We start from the raw sequence: 22,959 nt of genomic DNA on the forward strand, positions 1-22,959 counted from the left end.
GAGTTCCAATGGGGTCGCTGTGTCCATTTCTTTTACTGTCTATGGTAGTTCCTTATCTTCTGTAATATCTCATTTGTATTCCCTTCCACTAGATGGCAGACACGTAGTACTTTGATTCTAGACCAACATTATGCATTGTTTCTGTTCAAAGTGTCGAGCTCTCATGTTATTGATGCGGGAGCAATTCATTTCATAGCGTGAGTGTAAATCGTGAGATTTATGAGAGAAAATCGCCAGATGGCTAATACAAAGAGGATGTTGCAAATGTTGTTCACCGATTCTGACTCTGAAGGGGAATATTTGCCTTTTGGAAATGACGATCGTCCGTCTAATGATCGCGCGTCTCGCGGTACATCTTTGCAGCGCAATGGTGCAGCCGTGCAAAGCGAGAGTGTTCACGAAGCACAAACAAGTGATCGTTTCGAGCCTTTGCTCAACGGGGAAGCGGGTGACAGAGGTGAACGTGGTCATAGTGTCCATAGGAGAGCTGTTGCTGATCGCGCACGCTCTAATACTCGGCCGGCAGACAGTACAGGTGCAGTCTGTGTGGAGAAGGTGCGCTGTGTCATGCAATGAATGAGAGGAACCATGCTCTCAACAACTACCAACTGTCACATAGATGCCTGATTGGGCAGATAGATGCTCAACTGATCAAAAAATAGACACATGTATTTTACTATGGCACAGTAATATAGTAATAATCTACTACTTTTCTCGTTTTTTTCCCCCTGATCATTTGGAATGAGAATAAAAGGCAAAAAAACAACAACAACAGCAATAAAAACAAAATTAAAAAACTTGCAAATAAGTTCAAACATCCATTCAATATCTATTATTTCCTGAATATTACTGATGAACTGATCAAAAAGTAAGCTACTGTTCACATGTGTTTTACTACTATATAGTGTAGTGATATAGTAATAATTTAGTACTTTCTCCTGTTTTATTGTTGGCTTCCTCTGTTCTGATCATTTGGAATGAGGATAAAAAAGACATACACACACAAAAACATGTAAATATGTTCAAACATCAATTCAAAATCTAATATTTCCTGAATATTATGAAATTCGAGATAGCCGCCCATGGTGACGTTATAATATGCAATTTAGATTAGTATATTTACACCCCACGTAAACTTTCGATCATGCCAAACATTTTTCTAATTGACAGTAGATCTCTATCTTTAAGCCCTTTCAAGTCACAAGCTTTTGAAATCTTGATGCCAAAATACAACATATTTTTCCAAAAAACCCTGGCGCCTTAAGGGTTAACGTTTCTGTGTTTGTATTGCCCCGTTGAGAACTGTGGACTCTGTTTCTTCTCGCGAGAGTTCGCTCGTGATGAGGGAATCCCTGTGACGTCAATGTGCTGCTCACTTTAGGATTTAGCGATCGATCGCCTGATCATTATTACCTGCTGTATTTACCTGTGACTTTGAGTTGCTTCCTCGTGGAAATAACCTGACACCATTGGATTATTTTACTGAGGACTTCGTCACAGGACAGCGCTGTTCTCAACCTGCTCCCGGACTCCAAATATTGCACCGGTGAGACCGAACCGAACACACACACACACACACACACACACACACACAGAGACCCTCCATGAGAACGAGTGTAAGCAAGTTCACGAAAGGTTGGTATCTGGTGATCACCTTTACACAATCACACATTAAATAGTGGTTTAAAAACATTTTTAATTCTGAATATAATTTTGTCAGTGTGTTAATGTCGACCCGAGAAGCCCCATTGGACTTCCAAGGACATTACTCACGCACCCTCATATATTTATTGTATATATTGTGTATATCTAGTACTTTCTTCTCTTCTGTCTTCTTGTATAATACACGCTGGGTTGGCCTTCATTCTTTATTGCGGTGGTTATTTATAGTTCCTTCATTCCTTCAAACCCCGATATTAAGAGGTAACTGAAAAGTTTATTTGTGTAGTCAGCTTATTTTAGGCCGAGCATTACAAGCAGTGTTGTGCAAATTACTTCCAAACTGTAAAACATTATAGATGACTTGTTACTGTCATTTAAAAGTAATTCCTTCCATTACAATATTACTGTCTCAGAATTGTAATGCGTTACATGACTCCAGTATTACTTTTGAGTTACTTTCACCAAAATAACTACAGAAATAGAAGTTAACGTTCTGAAATGTCAAAATGTACTGCAGAGTATTTTATCTCCAGTAGAGGAGTAGCATAATGACTGTGGGCGATCCAGACTACTAACAATAGAGCTTATAATCGACAAAGTGAAGGATCAAGACAACACAAGACAGGATGACAGCCAGAATCACAAACGATCCAAGTCTGTTACAAGTATGGTAGAGGTAAAGAGATTATCTGGCAATATCTGTGAACTGCTTGGGTCTATTCATATTAGACACAACAGGACTATATGTAAACTCTAATGCCATATACAATTGTAAAATGACAAGATGCGCACACATCCATCTCGTGAATGTACAGTCTTCTGCTATCTTCACTCATTAGCCTCTTTTCCACTGTCCAGTGTGAGCCGAGGCTAACAGCGAGCCGGACGGAGCTAATAGCCTCGGACCTCGAGCACAGAGGACGAGATCATTCTGTGTCATGACAGTATCCTCACACACTCCTGTAAACCCCGTCCTAAACACACCTTCACTGGACTACGTCACACAATACAGAGTTACACCAGCGAGAGAGAGATGAATGAAAAAACATCACTAAACAAATATATCAGAAGCTGACGTTTAGTCTTTATTTCCAAACGTGGACACCACACGCAGCTATTGACTGACCACAAACAGGAAATGGAACTAATTTGCTGCATCTTTGATTCGTTCATGTCTTGCTGTTTTATTCTTTTCTCTTTTCTTTGAACAAAAAAAAAAGTGTGTTGTAAAGCGTTACTGAACATGTACAGAGTGAAATATTACTGAAAATTGATTAGTAATGTGTTACACTACTGTGTTACAGCTAAAAGTAATATGTTACTGTAATGCATTACTCCCATTACTGGTTACAAGTTATTTCAAAATCATTAATAATTGTAATGTTTCCAATCACATGCCTTTATTTGGTTAAAAATCCTGACAGAGTAATAAAGAATTTTTATTTTATCTTTGGATGAGGTTTTAAATGATTTATGATCATGTTTTTTTGTTCTTTGACATTTTAAATCTCAGTCCAGTGATGCATCACACATTGATTTGTTCTTTCTCTTTACTAATGGATTCACAGCTAAACTGATCTGATCTGAGAGAGTGAAGAGTGTGTCATTGTTCTCTACAGGTTGACAGATTGTGACGTCACAGATGAAGGTTGTTCTGCTCTGACTTCAGCTCTGAGATCAAACCCCTCACACCTGAGAGAACTGAGTCTGTCTTGGAATAAAATAAGAGATTTGGGAGTGAAGCGTCTCTGTGCTGGACTGGAGGATCCTCGCTGTAAACTAGAGAAACTGTGGTAAGATTAAAAATCCAGTCCATCTGACCCACGAGTTCCTCCATGAATGTTTTACTGGGTGACAGGGCCTTTAATTGGAGTAAATAATAACAGATATTACTGAATTCATGACAAATATAACAAACTTAATAATGTATTTGTGTCACATAGAAATGCACTTTACAGTAAAGCATTGATTTTGAGCTAGAATGCAGGAAATCTATTGATAAATAAATCCTGTCATCATTTCCTCACCCTCATGTCGTTCCAAACCGGTGTGACTTTGTTTCTTCTGTAGAACACAACAGATATTTTGTAGAATGTGACCAAACCATTTTGCTTAACCTTGATTTCTGTATGGACCAACATTTCTTGAATTTCTGAATTTATCTTCTTTTATGTTCCACAGAAGAAAGAAATTCATACAGGTTTGAAATGACACAATTTTGAGAAAATGACAATTTTCATTTTTGGATGAACTGTCCTTTAAGAACTTATTTACTGGTAATATTTAATATTTAAGTATGCTAATAACGGTAACATTTATCATAAATACATCTCTATTGTACAGTGTTAATAACTACAAGTTAAATTACTATGGTGATGAATTTACAAGTCTATGTTTTGTCATTTTCCAATTGACCTCGTGATGAAGTTTAGATTGTGGTGTGTGTTTTCAGCCAGCATCACTACAGAAGCTTTAATGTTCTCATATCACACGACTGTAAAACACAACTCTGTGTCACATCTGAATGGATCAAGACACTTGTGTTGTTGATCACTTTACTCCTGATGACCAGTACATCCCTGTCTGTGGGTTACAAGTCAGACTCTCTGACCATTAGACCACGACTGCCCCATATAGATGATTGATAGATTAGAAATATTAGACAGAATGGAAGGTTAAATGAGTTTGAATGGTCTAGAAATAGAACATAGAATGGCAGTTAAATGGAGTCTAAAGACCTTCAGTTTGTTTACATTTGAATTTTGACAGTTGGAGTTTGAATAGTCTTGGCTCATCTGAACATTTCCTCAATGTAAGTCTGTGGGATTTTGGTGATTTTTAATCTTCATTTTTAGGTAAACTGTAAATCGTAATTAGAGGAGCAAGTGACTGTTTCTCCAGACAGATCTGTGCTTATATCACTATGAAACAATATCTCACATTCAGCTCTGTGTGTCTGTTCAGTCCTGAAGCACATGACAGTTTCAAACAGCAGCATTGAGCATCAACATGCAGAAATCTCATTCTATCAGCAGCAGTTTGTGGCAATGCTTGTCATTATATCTCCTCTCCTGCTCTGAGACCAGAGTCAATAACAAACTACACACACTTCAACTACAATTAACACTGTGTCATTGTTCTCTACAGGTTGAAAGATTGTGACGTCACAGATGAAGGTTGTTCTGCTCTGACTTCAGCTCTGAGATCAAACCCCTCACACCTGAGAGAACTGGATCTGTCTTGGAATAAAATAAGAGATTCAGGAGTGAAGCGTCTCTGTGCTGGACTGGAGGATCCTCACTGTAAACTGGAGACACTGTGGTAAGATTATAAAGATTATATATTGCTGGGTGACAGGGCCTTTAATTGGAGTAAATAATAATAGATATTACTGAATTCATCACAAATGCAGCAAACTTAATATTGTATTTGTGTCACATAGAAATGCACTTGACATTAAAGCATTGATTTTGAGCTAGAATGCAGGAAATCTATTGATAAATAAATTCTGTCATCATTTCCTCACCCTCATGTCGTTCCAAACCTGTGTGACTCAGTTTCTTCTGTAGAACACAACAGATATTTTGTAGAACGTGACCAAACCATTTTGGTTACCCTTGATTTCTGTATGGACAAAAACTTCTTGAATTTCTGAAATTATCTTCTTTTATTTTCCACAGAACTTTTATTTTTGGATGAACTGTCCTTTAAGAACTTATTTACTGGTAATATTTAATATTTAAGTATGCTAATATCAGTAACATTTATAATAAATACATCTCTATTGTACAGTGTTAATAACTGCAAGTTAAATTACTATGGTGATGAATTTACAAGTCTATGTTTTGTCATTTTCCAATTGACCTCGTCATGAAGTTTAGATTGTGGTGTGTGTTTTCACCCGGCATCACTACAGAAGCTTTAATGCTCTCATATCACACGACTGTAAAACACAATTCTGTGTCACATCTGAATGGATCAAGACACTTGTGTTGTTGATCACTTTACTCCTGATGACCAGTACATCCCTGTCTGTGGGTTACAAGTCAGACTCTCTGACCATTAGACCACAGCTGACCCATATACAAAGCTGCCAACTCTCACACATTCAGGGTGAGACTCACGCGATTGACCCAATTCTCACACTCTCACACCCCCATATTCTCACGCAGACTCGTGCAGCAGTGAGGGGGAAAAATCGTGCCTCATGATCTCACAAAGCAACGCGCAGAGAGACCAGACAGACAGTATAGTGAGTGTTTTGTGACAATAGTGAGGAAAATACACAATTTATTCCCATAAACTGAAGTCAGCCGTTCTCCCTCCCATCCACGGGCCACCACTGTATAAACTCTGGCCAGCCCTAGGATGGTTTGCGGTGGGCACTATTAATTTAAATGGAGAATGTATATTCACAATAGTTTAAGTGAAAAAAAAGCCAACAAGAAAGATTGCAGATATTTGCTCCACCAGAGTAGCTGCCCTTTTCCCCCGTCCAATCAAAACACAGAGTGTGCGCATACATCACGTGATGGTCTAAACTAGTGCGCATACGCATTTATAATGTGCTCTTTCACTGGAAATTTAGAATTATAGAAATGTTCAAGATATGGGGCAGAACATTTATAGATCTATATAATTTATATATTTTTAAAGGGACACTAAGTAGGAATTACTCCCATCTAGTGGTGAAATTGTATTTTGCATTCAAACTAATTTTGCTCTCCAGCGCCTCGCTTTTTCAAATGCGTGTTGCATCTACAGTAGGCGATATGTACCAAAAAGCTTTGACGGGATGTCTTCTAATAGCACTTCGTCGAGTTTTCCTTCAGGTGAACAGGTGTGTTATTTCAAACAAACAGCAACATGACCATAAACAAACGAATGTTTCAGTATGAATTACTGACTGTGGAAAACATGAAATATTGTAATTAGTAGTTATGTCTTCTTTATTCGTTATATTTTCTGAATAATGTGCATTGTTAGATATAAAAAAAATATTGTAATATATATTGTAACACTGACTTACCTGTCGAGAAGAAAACTGGCCACTTCAGCGTCTCTTTTGAAATCTTTATCCAGCATTAGCTCTTTCCACCTAGAAAAAGCTTCCCCGACATTAACTCTTGTTTTCTGTAATCTACGGTCACGTTTCCTTTTACGTTCTATTTTTGACTGTTTTGGCGACGATGTTTTCTTCTCCTGTGGCGCGGCATATGTATGGTCCATAATAAGAATGCAATCCAGACTTTTAAACTTGCCGGTGCAGTTTCAAGCGCCTCTCACTGCTCTGCACCTGCGTTTCTGGCTCTGACCGAAAACGCGTTGTGGAAACGCGTTGGCTTAGTACTTTTTGTCCCTCTCTGCTATTATAGTTTTGCAAGATGGCGGAACTACATGGAAGCCTCCGTCGACCTACCCGTCCCATGTATATAAAGATAATAAATTCTTCATTTACGAGGATTAGTTTAAACATTGGCATAGGTATTTGTACACCATTGAGGGCATATTTATGAATAAAAATATTGATTTTAGATAATAAAATACCTAAAAAGTTACTTATTGTCCCTTTAAATGGTTACTATCGCATGAAGAGTGACATTTTTCTCCAAAAGTCAGCATATAATTACAGTTTTGATATTGATTTTATACAACAGTTCAATAAACAAGATGTTAATATCAAGAGACTTATGTTTTAGACAACATATTCCCTGTTTTTGCTCTATTTGTAAAAACAAAAATCATTCCAAACACAGCACTGTTTTGTGTCTCTGAGCAACATGAAAGTGATTCGTTCCTGAATGAATCAACAGTTTAAATGATTGTGAACGCAGGCAGGTCAGTGAGTTACAAACCTTTAGGAGTCAGCTGTCAGCACAATTAGAAATAAGATCTCAGCACAATAACACACTCAGCAAAATATTGTGTAATTATTGTTATCAATACAATCCCAGAAATCACAGAGATATCATATTGTCAATATTGCAAACCCTTTATGTATTTACTGTGGCCTCATCTGTCCACCCCTATTATAATTTTCTGGGGCGCCACTGCTCCCATCTGCACCGTGTGAATGGTGAACGCAGGCAGGTCAGTGACTTACAGGGCGCTCCGTGTCTCCGTCCAGTTTAGGCTAGTAACTAATAGACCTATGCTGTTATATAGTTTATAAAGAATTAAGTTAGCATTAGCAGAGTTGCTAAATACTTTGACAGTGTAGAGATGAAAGAACCTGAGATACTTTGATCTCCTGAGAAACAGACAATACAAACATACACAAGCATCTTCGAGACACCCCATGGACTGGAGGAGCAGGAGACCTCCTCCCCTTCTGGCCATTTGTTTCATTATAAATCCCTTCACCCATTCTTCCTTCTACTCAGTCTGCTCAAAATGATTACATGAAAATGTCAATGCAAGTGAACTAACACTCATGTTTAGTATCATTGGAAATGTCTCAGTGCAACTGGTACAATGGTCTCAATCTTACAAAAGTAGATTAGAAGATAATACAGATCCGAAGAGTCAAGATATATCTTGATTACTGTGATGGGAGTGTCATTTCCTAGGGTCCTCCATGTAAATTACCCCCTGTTCCCATTGAGGTGTAAAACCACCCAGGCTTGGGACCTGAGTTAATGCAAATTCCAATTGTTAGTTCCTGTCTCCATCTCGGGGGATGTTTTCTTGGTCTGAGGTATTTAAAGGATTGCAGCAAAAGGATCAGCGTGATTCTGTAGCCAGAAAGCCCGTAGTGTGTTGTGTGTCTCTTCACTTCATACTATGTATTTTCTAAGGTCAGGTATGCATATTTTACTTTAAGATTAATCTTTGAGAATTTGATGTTTTATAATGCTATGATTTGATATGCTTCAATTGGATATGTAATTGGCAGAACACATATTTACCTGACTGATAATAAATTGTTTCATTTGATTTTATTCTGTTTTACTCTGTGATTATTGACTCTAGTAGATTACGTTGTATCCTTGTTAGCAACATGAGCACCTGAATGAACGAGTTAATATAAGAGTAGGAGTTAACTAGAATAATCAAATGTCAGAAGAATACTAATTAAAAAGGCATTCAACCAATTTGCATTTCAACCTAAATTCGAGGTCATACTAAAATGGAGTCAGATTTGAGTTTAACCTAAACTGAATTAACTCTACGCGCTGAAAGACCGAACACGCAGGAAACCTTCATCCAGCACCGGATTCCTTCCTTGGGCCGAGTGCCTGGACCTTACAACAGTCAATATATACTTAATACACTTCTGCTAATGCAAGGATTTTTTGTTTGTATTTTTCTCCACACCAAGCCACGCCCATCTATAAGCCCCTCCCCATATCAAAACCCTGCCCCCAAAATCACACTCTAAGCTGAACTCAAAAGTTGGCAGCCCTGCCATAGAGATGATTGATAGATTAGAAATATTAGACAGAATGGAAGGTTAAATGAGTTTGAATGGTCTAGAAATAGAACATAGAATGGCAGTTAAATGGAGTCTAAAGACCTTCAGTTTGTTTACATTTGAATTTTGACAGTTGGAGTTTGAATATTCTTGGCTCATCTGAACATTTCCTCAATGTAAGTCTGTGGGATTTTGATGATTTTTAATCTTCATTTTTAGGTAAACTGTAAGTCATAATTAGAGGAGCAAGTGAGTGTTTCTCCAGACAGATCTGTGCTTATATCACTATGAAACAATATCTCACATTCAGCTGTGTGTGTCTGTTCAGTCCTGAAGCACATGACAGTTTCAAACAGCAGCATTGAGCATCAACATACAGAAATCTCATTCTATCAGCAGCAGTTTGTGGCAATGCTTGTCATTATATCTCCTCTCCTGCTCTGAGACCAGAGTCAATAACAAACTACACACACTTCAACTACAATTAACACTGTGTCATTGTTCTCTACAGGTTGAGTGATTGTGGCGTCACAGATGAAGGTTGTTCTGCTCTGGCTTCAGCTCTGAGATCAAACCCCTCACACCTGAGAGAACTGAATCTGACTCTGAATAAACTACGACCATCAGAAGTGAAGTTACTCTCTGATCTGAAAGATGATCCACGTTATAAACTGGAGACATTACACTACTGTGAGTATATTATTATTTAAATCTTTTAAAATGGCCAAAGTTTAGTAACAGACATATTTGGAGAATATAAGATAATAATTCAGCTCCACTTTAGTTTCTGTTCTTTAAACTGTTTAATTATGTGATGATCTATGAATATATGAATATGTTCACCTCCTCCAGTGTCTCTGTGTGTAAATGATAAAGAGAGAGTTGTTGATCATTCACTGTTATTAATCTATGATCAGTTGTTCATCAGATCAGAGTATGTGAGCGGAGTGGAGCGTCAACAATTTCTCCTCCGCGCTCCGATCATTTAATTATCACTCCGCTCCGCTCCACTCCACACTCACTGATATCAGAAACACCGCTCCACCTTCACTCCACGTCTAAAGTATTTCAGTATGTGAGAAATAACACACTTCAGCTTCTGTTCATAACACATATTAAACAGATCTGCAAACTTGTTTCCTACCACATGACAAATAACATGTCAGCATTAAAAGGTATTAATTGTTTTTTTGCGGTGCAAATTTAGTTTTTGATGAAATGTTTTCTCCAGTTATTTTACTACAGCTCGATGCATTTCTTCTACAGATTTCTGCTCATTCAAAATCAGATACAGATGAAGTAGCTCTGTAAGATTACATTTGTTTGAATGCATTATTGAGAAAGTGATTGCGTGTGAATAATTAAGTGTTGTAGTAGTCTACGTGTTTAAATCATGCTTTCAGCTGAAAATATTCAGTATTTAGAAGAATCAAACATCCTTGAGAACTATTCGGTTGTTAAGTGATGACGTAAGAAGCGCTGTTTCCGGGTCTAAGCCTCAACTCGCTTCACTTGAGAATACAACCTCAGCAGCCGTTTATGAGCACTGTTTATTCATATTAATCATTTAAGCTAAACGCTTTCAAACTTACGATATACACTACAGTCTCCCTGCTCACAGCTTCCCAAACACAAATAATTTTTTTATATATTTTTTTTATATTTATATTTTCATTGTCTGGCTATCTGGGACTTCGGTATGGAGTTAAAGGTTAAGATTATAACTTTTTCGCTAGTATTCTATCACATTGTGAGTTTATATTAGCACCTTTTGTTGTTTTCTCATGGTAAATGATGGAGCGTTTGGACACGGAAGCACTGCTGCGTGACGTCAGACTTAACAAGCGAATAACTTCCCACTCATGTCCATATCGCCGTCATAGCCTTCACATTCTTTCTGATTTGAGTGATCCTCATCTATCAAGCTAGCTAAATATGTTTAACATGTGATTTCTTGCTAAATATCCAGTTATATTACGGGCTATTGGCATGAATTGTACTCGTGACGGAGCGGTGCTGGAGCGCTCTTGGAGCGAGTGAAAACCACGACGCTCCGACTTTTAAAAGATCTGCTCCTCGCTCCAGTCAAAATCACACGCTCCACTCCGCGCTCCGCTCACATACTCTGATTCATATCTCTGACTGTAATATGAATATACTGTGTGTTTCTGAGCTGGATCTGCTGATGTGATGTGACAGCAGTAATGTCTCATACTCATATCTGACTGTCTGTGTGTTTTATTGTAGGACTCTCAGTATTTAGACGTCAGTTCAGTTTCCTCAGGATCAGCTGATGGTGAATAAGAGCCGCTACAGGAATCAGTGATGTGAAGTTAAATGAATGCATGGAAGTGTAATGTGTGGAGCAGTGTTGATGAACAGAAGAAACAAGCTTCAAGGAAACTAAACTAATTCAGCAAAATAAGTTTTTATCCGAAGGACATTAAGAAAATAGTTGATATGTTTATACAGCACTGAAAACCAAGAAAATCAATGTGATATTTTCAGTGATGGGCTTATATCCTGAGCTGTCCAGATTTAATATAGTTTTGAGCATCTGAGTCGGCTAATATGAAGCTAGCTAAGTTAACTGCTCCCTACGTTACCTGTTTGTTACACAGGACAATGATAAAACTTCAGACACAAATAGTTGAACGGAACTAAGATAATAATTTATCTGACTTTAATAATTCACCTGAAAAGATGTGTTTGTGTGCTCAAACATGAGTTGAACCAGGCACAAAAGCGAAGCTTCACTTCTCGTCTCTCAGTCCTCGACTTTTTACAAATGCTGGAAAGAAACGTATGCTACGCAAACTCTCGCGATAGCACATTTGCCTGTAAGTGACAAGTGATTCAATTGTCGCGATAGTTTCGCAGTCCGAACGTAATCGTTTTGCCATGATCGATCAAGGTCATTTTGATCAAAATCTAAGAAACTATTATTATTATTTATAATAGATCGCGATTATGATCGGGGTGGCAGTGACTATTTCCATGGTGGCCATGCCCCCCCCCCCCAGCTCCGCCCCTGCCTGTAGGACGGTGTAAGATGAACCAGACAGTGATCAGAACGTCCCAAAGCTGCCCATAGAACAGAGTGATATGCATCCTTTATTGTGGTGTAACAGTGATCTAATATATTACTGTCTCTTGTGGGACATGTAACATGCTGTCTGTATTTTGGCAGTTTGCGGGAGAGATTGGCTTTATTAAAGTCCCAGAGAATTATTAAAACAGAGTCCGGGTGTTGTTGTTCTGTCTCTGTGATCTGATCAGCAAGTTTCTGTAAAGCTGAGCTCACGTGCGCTTGCGGAGGAATGTAAACACTGACCAGAATGAACGAGTGAAACTCCCGCGGCGAATAGAAAGGCTTGCGGTTGACAAACAGCATTTCTAGATCAGGACAGCACATCTTCTTTAACACAGTTACATCTCTACACCAGCGTTCATTGATGTAAAAGCATGTCCCGCCACCGTGCGATTTCTCCGTTGATTCTGCGTCCTGATCTGCTCTAAACAGCTGAAAGTCCGGCAGATGGAGCGCGCTGTCCGGTATGACGTCATTCAGCTAGGTTTCTGTGAAACACAGAGCAGCAGAGACAAGGTGGTTTTAACTTCCTTGATTTTGCTTGCTTAAACAATACGTTTAAGATCAATTGGTTGAGGCAGTTCTTGAACGATTCTGATTCCTTATGGAATGCTATTCCCAATTATATTTTTTCTAAAGTTGGTGGTCTTCCCTTTCTGTTAGTATGTAATTATAATATTTCTAAATTACCCATAAAATTGTCAAATAAGCAGGTACTTCTGGCCTGGCACTTGATTTACAAACATAATTTTAGCCCCCACAGGTATTTTATATGGAATAACCATGATATCCGTTACCAAAATAAGACACTCTTTTTTTCAGATTGGTTTAATAATAATATTATTTTGGTTTCTCAACATGTAAATCCAAATGGTCATTTGTTTTCTTATTCTGAATTCTTAACTAAATATTGTATTCCTGTCACCCCACGAGACTTTGCCATAGTGATGGATGCCGTTCCCAGTGGAGATATTGCACTTTTGAAAAAAGCGATTCTTTACTCTCTTCTACCTCCTGGTTACAGCCTTGTGAGACAGCAATAGGGAAGATCTGTTTTTATCTAGTCCCTCTCTTAGGAATAGAAAGATTAGACAACTTTTTCAGAATGATATTATTACTGTCCCATCTATAATATCATATTGGAGTAATTCTTTTAATGATATTCCTTGGAAGAAAGTGTGTTCTCTGTCCAACAAATATCTAATCACTAATAAGGTTAAAGAGGTATCATTCAAGCTGCTACATCGATTCTAACCAGTCAATCTTTTTATCAAAAAAATGTTTCCAGAGTTGGATCCCTTATGCTCCTTCTGTGGAGTGGAAGACGAGTCTATACCTCACCTTCTTTGGGATTGTGTTCATGTAGCTACTTTTTGGGAAAAATTTTGCCTATTTGAACGTACTTCCTTATTAGTAAATTTTTCTATGGGGTTTAAGGATGTGTTATTTGGTTGTTATAACTCTGACAAAAATCTGAAAGACAAGTATTTTCTTGTAAATCTTTTTATTTCCCTAGCCAAGTTTTCTGTACACAAGTGTAAATTTTTGTCTGTCAAACCTATTTTTATTGTCTTTTGTAATGACCTTAAAGGGGGGGTGAAGTTGGAGTTTTTTGCACTGTTAAAGAGTTGGATTCCCATGCTAAACATGGACAAAGTTTTGAAGGAGTATTTCTGATCCAAAAATACTCCTTCCGGTTTGTCACAAGTTTCGGAAAGTTTTTTTCGAGTATGGCTCTATGTGACGTTAGATGGAGCTGAATTTCCTTATAAGGGTCCTGAGGCACTTCTCCCGGAAGAGCGCGCTCCCGTATAGCAGAGCAGAGACGAGACATTCACTGACCAGAGCGAGAGACCGAAATGTCACAAAAGAAGTGTGTTTTTGGTTGCCAGAGCAAGACAACCCTGCACAGATTACCAAAAGAGAAACAGCATTAAGGGACCAGTGGATGGAGTTTATTTTTACAGAGCATCAACGGAGTTGTGCAAGAGTTTTTGTTTGTTCCCCTGCATTTCAGATTGCACATCGCTTATTTCTTTCGGTAATGTCACAGCCTCCACATGCTCTCAACGCATAAGCCTATTCGCGCTCGTGATTCTTTAGCTCCGCCCACACGTCACGCCTCTAGGCGCTCGTGTTTTTCCGGTAAAAATCGGTACAGACTATCTTTCTCTTATGAATATAATAAAACTAAATACTTTTTGGAGTTATGAAGGATGCAGTACTACTCTATAGGTACTCAAGATTAACAGGATATTGAGTGAAAATGAGCATTTAACCCCCCCTTTAAATATTACTTGAGTACTATATCTTCTTCCAACAATGCCAAAGCTTTAAAATCAGTTACATTATGCACAAAGTATAATATTTATTTATTTATTTTTTATAATGTAAACAAAAGGGACTCGAGGCATCTCTGTCTCTCTTGAATTTATTTAAAGGATATATTACCCCTGGCTCAATTATTATTATCAATTATAAATGTATTTTTTTTATTTTGTTATTATTTTGTTTTACTTTTATCTATTTTACTTCCTTTTACTTTACTTGCTCTTTGTCTACTGTTGATAATTATTTTATGTTTTGTTTTTGTAGATGAAACTGTATTTGCTGCTATGTTTGTTCAATAAATAAAAAGAAAAACGGAGCAGCAGAGTGTGAGAAATCCTTATTTGTCCGAGAGAGCAGAAGGAGTTTCAAAGAGAGTTTCTATTAATGTGGCTCATTGGAACACTTTTGTGCAAACGGCGTGCTATCTTCATTTTATCAAATTATCATAATCGTATCCATTCATTTTACAGTCCTGCTACTAGCATTTTATTCAGACTAAAACCCCTTTAATTCAGGTGAGAAAGGTTTTTTTTTTTTTTTTTTGAGTGACTTTTGCACATATAATAAAACCACTGCAGATGCATTTCACAGCATTAAGGTTATCTATTAATTGATCTTTAATTTAAAAGACGATCAATCATCAAAAATTGACATCCCTAAATGCAAACAGTTGGATTGTATTGAACTTATTTTATGACAAAACTGATTGAATTTGAATTGTGTACATTTTAATTATAAACAAGTGTAACTTAAGAAAAATGTATATTATATGGGATTTAAAACAGTTTTGAATTGGATATTGATATTGATTTTTTTTTTTTTTTTTTTTTTTTTACTGAATATTTAACATAATGGATTTTTTTAAGGCAAAGTTTTATAGACATGTATTTTCAGGTCCGCTGCTGGTCAAATGTGTGCCCTAAGCAGGATTGTATTGTTGTGCCCCCCTTCCTCAAATATGATGATGGAAAAAAACACCTTCTATACGGGTGAAAATAGAATTTTGATCAAATAAAAAGTAAATGAATAAATTTTATTATTTACAAATTACAAAAATTGTAGCTCTCGACATTAACCTATGGCTATAACTTTATTATGACTCTAATTTATTTATAGTCTCAAGCATTCAGAAATCATGCAAAAGAAAATTAAGCAGTTTTACTATTATAAAACCATGGTTTATTTTTGTAAGGGTTGTGATATGAACCTGAAAAAAAAAAAAAAAAACTTTCACAGGAATGTGCCTGAAAGTGATAAACGGGCCTCGTTTTTACCTAAATTATTTATAATTTATTTTAATATATATTAAAAATGTATAAGGTGTGCATTGTAGCTGACACCTAAATTAACTCATTACAATTGTTTATGACTGCAAGTCTTTCTCCTCAAATGCTCTTGAGCTTCAAATTTCTGTTTGAGCCCATGTGAAAAAGTAGCATAATTTACATAAGATTTACAGTTTATTTTAATATCAAACATTCAATAGATGAAAAGTTATTGTAATTAAAAAGTAAAGTAATTGTTTTATGACTTGAAGTCATTCTCCTCAAATGCTACTGACTTTAGAAAAGTGTATACCAATATCGCATCTAACTTTAAGCGGTCTCTGGTGTTTGTTTTAAAGTATATTTGGTGTAAAAGTAGCATCACCGTGTCTATACGGGAACGCAACAGCTTGAAGAGACAAAGCGTCCTGTAAAGAGCTCGGACTCTGTCAGAAATAGAACAGGAATCCGTTTGCTGTTGGAGATTTCACATTCAGTGTAGACACTATCACTGATTATAATCCACAGGTTCTTCTGTCTTCAGTCTGGACGAGGTGTGAGCGTCATAACTCCAGGGACGGATGAACACACGGCTCTACTGGACACGTACTCGGAGAACTAGACCAGAGGGACCCCGCCGAAATACTGCTGCTCCAGGAACCAGATTTCAGACAGACACCTCAGATTTCTGAACCAAGTGCAGCTTGAATGAGATTTACCAAAGAAAAGAAAATGTGAGGCAGAACACACGCTTGCTGTTCTCTGGTGAATTCTCTCTTCATGAACAACAATGTAGAGCTGTGCACACAATGTAAGTAAGAGATTAATTTGACAGTGTAAACAGCTTCAGTGATTATAATCAGAGTTTTTGAGAGAGCTTGAACTCTTGCTAGACTGAAGTCAATGATAATGTTCTTGACTTTGAGGATTGATTCTTTGCTCATTCTGTTCAGTGAAACGCTTATAATTGATAACTTACAATGTTTTGACTAATTCATGTTAAATACAAAGTCAGTCGTGTTAAATATATTTTATGACATGTTAATTTGTGGTTACCAGAGTTTAAGTATGTGTTTTTTTTTTATTATTATTAACTTTTAAAACCATCGTTAATTTTTAAGAGTATGTTAATCTTAATTGTCAAAATCGTTTGTGAATGAAGTTTGAGCAAACAGCACAAAAACGTATAACTCTTTAATGTTTTATTATTTTGTTGTGGGTGAATAAATGTGCATATTTATAATAAATTACAACAATGAGCGACCAAGTGTCAGCTTTGCAAAAGAAGTACCTCATGAGTATTAACTATTTTAGTCATGTGATTTCTGCTCCTTTTCCCGAGTGAACTGCTGTCTTTATTTGTACAGGTACAGATACTTCTAGAGCAGATATGAGGGAGACTTCAGTCACGTTTGGAGCACGCTCTTTCACAGATGTCTGTGGATGTGGACTTCTTACAATTGATCTGTGTTCAGGAGCTGGTTTTCCTGAGTGCTGTATCCTCCAGGTCATCATTCCTGTGGACAGATGGGAAGACTTCACTGGTCTGCATCATGCTGTTACTTTAGAGAGACACAGAAACGAGACGCATGTTGTGACGACACGATTGGAGCACTCTCTCTTCTGGAGAGGAGCATTTTGATAAATAAATACACCATATTACATTCATTGTAATGTTTAATCAATATTTAATACATGTTTACATTTTTTTTAAACTTTTATGTAAAAATAGTTTTGTAACTTTAATTTAATGAAATGATCCTTGTTTACAATTTAATTGTTTCTATATAAATTTAATTTGAATCTTCAATATTATAATAATGTAGTAGCAACTAAGCTGCTATGTACCACATACATATAATATAATATAATATAAATATTTGTGTCAATACTCAGTCCTAATTCAACTCAATTCAGATTTGTAGATACATCTGTGTAGTGTATGTGTGTTACTCCTGGTTTTTATTTCTTTAGATTGAGACTGCAGACACTACAGCCTTGCTTGAGCTTTCTGAAAGAATCGTAGCATGTGGTACACAGGATCCTAACATGTGATGAAAGGAAGACATTGTCAGGTGTAGTATCTGTGATTCTGTCCATCTGACTCTCCTCCTTTCTCTTCAATCCACACATCAGGGTTAGATGTTTTTGGGACATTATACTCATTCGTAGACTCTCATCTGCAGCTTTTTACAGGTTTTCCATTGTCATGAGAAACAATGAAATATCTGATGTCCCTGTCACTGTTTTAAGTTCAGGAACAGCGAGGATATGATATAATAGTATTACAAGATTGTTGTTGACCCAAAGCTTTTCACAAGTTTGTTTCCACAATCACAGAATGTTTCTTTTCTTCAGGAGCGAGGACTTTGACAGAACAGATGCTGTTGTGCCAAACATTTTTAACTTTCCAGCTCATCTTCAAAGGGTCTGTGTATCACTGACCAACAATAATTCAAGATGTATAAGATTGATATATCAATATGTGATTAAATGGCACTTTAGTTTTAGTTTCTGAAAGTTATATAATGTGTTGTTTATTACATCATATTTAAGACACTCCAAACGTCTTGACCGAATCTGTTCAGAATTGAACACCACTGGTACAGTCTGAATTGTGTGATAATGTCATTCAACTTAACTTATGTAGAAAGATCATTCAGGGGTGCCTAGTTCTAATTTGTCTTTTTTTAAAAGCATTAAACATTTTAAAGCATGTATTAAATATCTGTGTACTATACTCGTATATCTTGTGTTTCTTTTTTAAGGTGGCTGGAATAACAACCCTAATGTCGTCCAGTTAAAGTAGATCTTTAGGAAGCTGATGTTAAACAGAGGCAATGTGACGGCGCAGGATGAGTCCCTACCATCTGTCCTCAACACCTCTTCAAACCTGTCAGATATGAGGAGAAGATCTTCCATCCACGTTTGCTGACATTCCTGCCCTAGTACATGACCACAGCTACTTCCCGTCTGCTTCGATGGTCTTGTGGACAACAGTCTCTTGTACATTTCAACATGTACAATTATACAAGTCTTGCATAATTATGGGCTGAAATTCAACATAGTTGTATATTTAAGACATGAATATTTCAATTAAAAACATTTCAAACTGATTTTCATAATTAAAAATTCAAGAATTCATATTCACCTTTCAGATTTCACTTCCAAAATATTCGATCTATTTAAAAATACAACCTATAATATTCAACAGGCAAGTTTCAGTCCATTTTATTTCGCTTTACAAATTCGCTTCCACAAATTCAGTGGTTCAAATTCGACAGTAAATTCACCGTTTCACATCCGGGAACAACAGGAAAATCAGTAGATTACCGATCACAATCTCATCTGCTGTAAATCGTCTTCACCGGCAGGGGGTGCAAGCGCTACTTTGTCTTAACAAGCATCAACGAAACCGTCACGAGGGGCCTTCATAAAACATCATTTGACGAAATGGACCGAGCGGTGAGTTGATTAGGCCTACATTAAGTGTTTAAAGTAATATTTTTTTTAAAGTGTGTTTTAGTGAAGTGTTTGTTCATTGTAAGGATGTAATTTTTTATTTCATTTATCTGGCCAGCAGTACTGAGGTATTTAACATGCTATTATAATTTCCCTTTAGCATTTGCTTTTGGATTATGTTTTGGAAAGACTCCGTTCACGCTTGGAAAATGCTGTTGGACGCCAACCCCTTGACATGGACTACCTGGAGTTCATCTGCTCTCAAGAATTAGTCTTTTTAAGTGCTGTGACCAATTTAGTTACCATCCCAGCTGATATTTTGGAGGGCATCACAGAACTGTCAGACTAGTTCGACTAAACCCGTCAGACGGGGAGACGCGCACTTCGACTATTCTGCAGGAGTCAGGGTCGATGGGACGACCACGTCTTCTAATCTCACCAGACTACATCACCAATCTCCTGGACATGAACTTTTCCCAAACATTGCTCGCATGCTTGGAGTAAGTACACGCGCAGTTTTCAGACGAATGGCTGAATGTAACCTCTCCATTCGGGCGCGATATAGCACTCTCACGGACGAAGAGTTAGATGATTGTGTGACAGATGTAAAGCAACACATGCCTCAGTGTGGATACAGAATGATGAGAGCAGCTGTGAAGGACACCAAGAGCAGTTCGACCGGGTCAGGGCAGATACAGTGGGAGTCAGGGCCGTGCACAGACCTTTTGAGGGGCATGTGCTGAAACTGAAAAAGGGCCCCCCCCCCCCCCCATTTTTTATATCAAGATTATTTAGTAACCCTGCATAAAAGGAAGAAATGGTCACATCTTCATGACAAATTCAATAACACAAAATAATAGTCTCAAAAGCTTTAGATTTATTCACGATTAATAACAACCATAATAATAATATTAGATAATATAGATAAACAGGGTTTTAAGGGCTTCTTTAAACCTAATACAACAGCAACCTTCTGTGAGCCATGTATCTGACAAAAATTTGATACTGTGGTGGACCAGGGATGTTGGTCTCTTGAATGTCTCTTATTCACTACACTTTCCCTAAAATAAGCCAGCAATGAAAAAATACATAAAAATAGTGTGTAAAGTAGTTGCAGTGAAAAGCATTTCTGAAGGATCACGTGACACTGAAGAGTATACTGGAGTAATGATGCTGAAAATTCAGCTTTGATCACAAAAATAAATTACATTTTAAAATATTCAAATAGAAAACAGTTATTTAAAATTGTAAAAATATTACACAATATTACTGACTTTGCTGTATTTTGGATCAAATAAATGAAGCCTTGGAATGAATCACGAATTACATTCTGCATGATAAAATATAAAGATTTCAGTGATCTTCTGTAAAAAAAAATTTTTAGTTACTACTACATTACTGTAGTAAAACCATGTTTTACAACATTTTATAAAGAGAGTATACAGAGAGTATACCATAACATGATTAGCCTAAATATTAATAAATTAAGTGTATCAGCCAGGGGCGTCGCTAGGCCCTTTTTAGGGGGGCTTCAGTCCCCCTAAACTTATGCCCAGCCCCCCTAAAAAATTATTTGATTAATTAATTAGTGATCGCTTCAGTCCCCTTTAAAATCTCATTTGAAACGGTGGAAAGCTGCATCAAGTTCCGGCTCCTCCCCTGATCTGAGTCTGCATGGATTCAGCGCGTTTTTCAATCCACAGGGGCGCCGAGCAGAGCAAACATCAGAGAGTACAAGGTGTGTGTGTGTGTGCGCGTGTGTGTGTGTGTGTGTGTGCGTGTGGTGTGTGTGTTCTCGCATCCAATACCAGTACGTCTTCGCTGCGTTCACCTTCAGCCTTTATCACGGTGTGACAGTTGTTTTTTCTTCCAACAAAAATGAAGCGATTAACACCCATGAAAACATACTTTAGAAAACGATCATGATTTATTTTAATTTACTTTTCAAAATTCAAAACATATTAATGTGTATTTCGGCATTACATTATGCAGCCATTCACAGAAATTATTAAAGACACACATCATTGTCTGAAAGCAATACGTTTGTCAGGCTTGTTTACTCCATTATTGCATGTTGCAGTCCCTTCCAGAGCTCTGAGTGCATTTTTAAAACATTTGCATGATATTTTTGTTACAGCTACAATATAGTCATCTTCGGGGTGTGGATGGCTTTTCACGCAAGGTAGTGCCCACTATTAACTATTTTTTGACTTCTCTATATTCTATTCACTAATCATCCGGCAAATAATTTCCTCTGTTTAATAGATAATGTATCTTGGAGCTTCATCTAATAACCTTGCTAAAACCACCTTGGATTTTTTTCAAGAAGCAGCGGAGACATTTGGCTTCCCTCTCAGGTAGACCTGATCTAGAGTAAGATCTCCTCATAATATTCAGTTCAGTTCAAGTTCAATAAATGAAATGATCGACACTCTTAAGACCAAACAGTGGCGCTGACATATGTTATGATATTCCAGTGCAAGTTGCTTTCAGTTTTAACAGCTCAAAATGTATTTTAGTCTAGCACTAGCTTAAGCTGTAAAACAGGAGCTTATGTCTGTGAATCTTGCACTGAGTAATTTAACATTTCTGAGAAATGCGTTTCAATCTCAGTGCTTAAACATCCATGTGCTTAGGGTACGAGGAGATCAGGGTGTCGAAAATGTGGACGTGGCTCGCCTGATGTTCACAGTTCGTGAGACAGAAAGAGGAAGCTTTATTTCAGGAAAGAGCGTCCACAATCAGCGGTGAGTTAAATAGTTTTTTGTTGAAAATCAATTTTATTATTATTACCCACTTTATGATTTATCAACCAGTACATAACATCTGCCTAAAAATGTTAGATTTAACTGACATATTACTTTTCTTTTCAGTGTAGAGAGGTTGTGGAGAGACGTCTGGTCATCAGTGACAAATGTCTACTACGATGTTCTGCATGCTTTGGAAGAAGGTGGCCACCTTAATATTTCTGACCTTACTCATCTGTTCTGTTGCCACTGTGTATTTCTCCCACGGCTTCAAGATGATCTCAACCTATTCCGAAACACCTGGGACAATCACCCAATACGCACAGAGGGTAATATGTCTCCTAACCAGCTGTGGGTGATGGGAAGTGTCCGCAATGCTGTACCTGAGCCTGACATAGAGCTATGTTTGTGGATTTTGACAGTAAAAACTTCTGAGTAATCACACTGTGTTCAATACAAGATATTACAACTTTATACTGTATTGATGAAACTTTATTCTCTGTTCAGAACTGTAATTGGTATCTCATTTGTGACATAAAATGCTGTGTTATTGTTTGAAGGGATTCAGCACACCACAGATAGACTGGGAGAGTAGTGGACTGATGTTGATGCACATTCCAGCATTGTTGTGCCTCAAACCCAATGTCCCCTGACTGATGAGCAAATAGAAGCACTCAGAGAAAATGTTGACCCCAAAGGACCTTCACAGACTTTTGGCTGGGACATCTATCTAGCTGCACTTCATTTTTGCCAATCGATTATGGAATAAATGTGATTGTCATCTTTAGCCTTAAAGAGGCAGACTTCTAGCAGAAGCAATTAAGAAAGAATTAATATTTGTACTCAATACGTTAAAGTATCTGAATAAAAAAAACCTGTATGTAAGAATGTTGTTTTTGTTTAATTTGTACTTGTTTAATTTGACACTTCCATCAGTTAGTCATAAGCACAGTGGATTATGGATTTTTTTATTCAAGAATAGACTTA

The 22,959-nt window shown here is 37.2% G+C and overlaps 2 protein-coding genes and 1 long non-coding RNA gene across 15 annotated transcripts in view; 2 read left to right on the plus strand and 1 right to left on the minus strand.

The window, feature by feature from the left end:
• The window catches only part of LOC113109173 (NACHT, LRR and PYD domains-containing protein 12-like), a 1,059,377-nt gene that overhangs the window by 48,621 nt on the left and 987,797 nt on the right, over window positions 1-22,959 (plus strand). The window contains exons 10-13 of one of the 9 annotated variants that reach the window (XM_026272788.1): window positions 3,282-3,455; window positions 4,810-4,983; window positions 9,588-9,766; window positions 11,324-11,474. The exons of 7 other annotated variants lie outside the window; for them this stretch is intronic. In XM_026272788.1, the coding sequence (XP_026128573.1) occupies window positions 3,282-3,455; window positions 4,810-4,983; window positions 9,588-9,766; window positions 11,324-11,325 (529 nt within the window). In that variant the 3' untranslated portion in view covers window positions 11,326-11,474. Of the gene's footprint in view, window positions 1-3,281; window positions 3,456-4,809; window positions 4,984-9,587; window positions 9,767-11,323; window positions 11,475-22,959 lie in introns of those variants that run through there. One more of the 9 variants, XM_026272790.1, reaches the window with a different exon arrangement.
• LOC113109265 (uncharacterized) lies at window positions 17,134-19,052 on the minus strand. The gene is made up of 3 exons (XR_003292920.1): window positions 18,915-19,052; window positions 18,631-18,815; window positions 17,134-17,280 (listed from the first exon to the last, which is right to left on the minus strand). It is a non-coding gene; the product is annotated as an uncharacterized LOC113109265 (long non-coding RNA).
• On the plus strand, window positions 18,866-22,857 carry LOC113109211 (uncharacterized). Of its 5 annotated transcripts, none has more exons than XM_026272871.1 (7): window positions 18,866-19,228; window positions 19,386-19,725; window positions 21,363-21,407; window positions 21,491-21,582; window positions 21,862-21,972; window positions 22,099-22,393; window positions 22,533-22,857. In XM_026272871.1, exons 2-7 carry the CDS (start codon window positions 19,717-19,719, stop codon window positions 22,623-22,625), a joined length of 645 nt encoding a protein of 214 aa, XP_026128656.1. In that variant the 5' UTR covers window positions 18,866-19,228; window positions 19,386-19,716; the 3' UTR covers window positions 22,626-22,857. The 5 variants fall into 5 exon arrangements, 4 of the variants coding, with proteins under 4 accessions (XP_026128656.1, XP_026128657.1, XP_026128655.1 ...); XR_003292861.1 differs by having other exon boundaries at window positions 18,870-19,228; window positions 22,104-22,301; XM_026272872.1 differs by lacking the exon at window positions 18,866-19,228 and having other exon boundaries at window positions 19,356-19,725.

The sequence above is a fragment of the Carassius auratus genome, chromosome 9 (assembly GCF_003368295.1).
Source record: "Carassius auratus strain Wakin chromosome 9, ASM336829v1, whole genome shotgun sequence".
In the NCBI taxonomy this organism is placed as follows: Eukaryota; Metazoa; Chordata; class Actinopteri; order Cypriniformes; family Cyprinidae; genus Carassius; species Carassius auratus.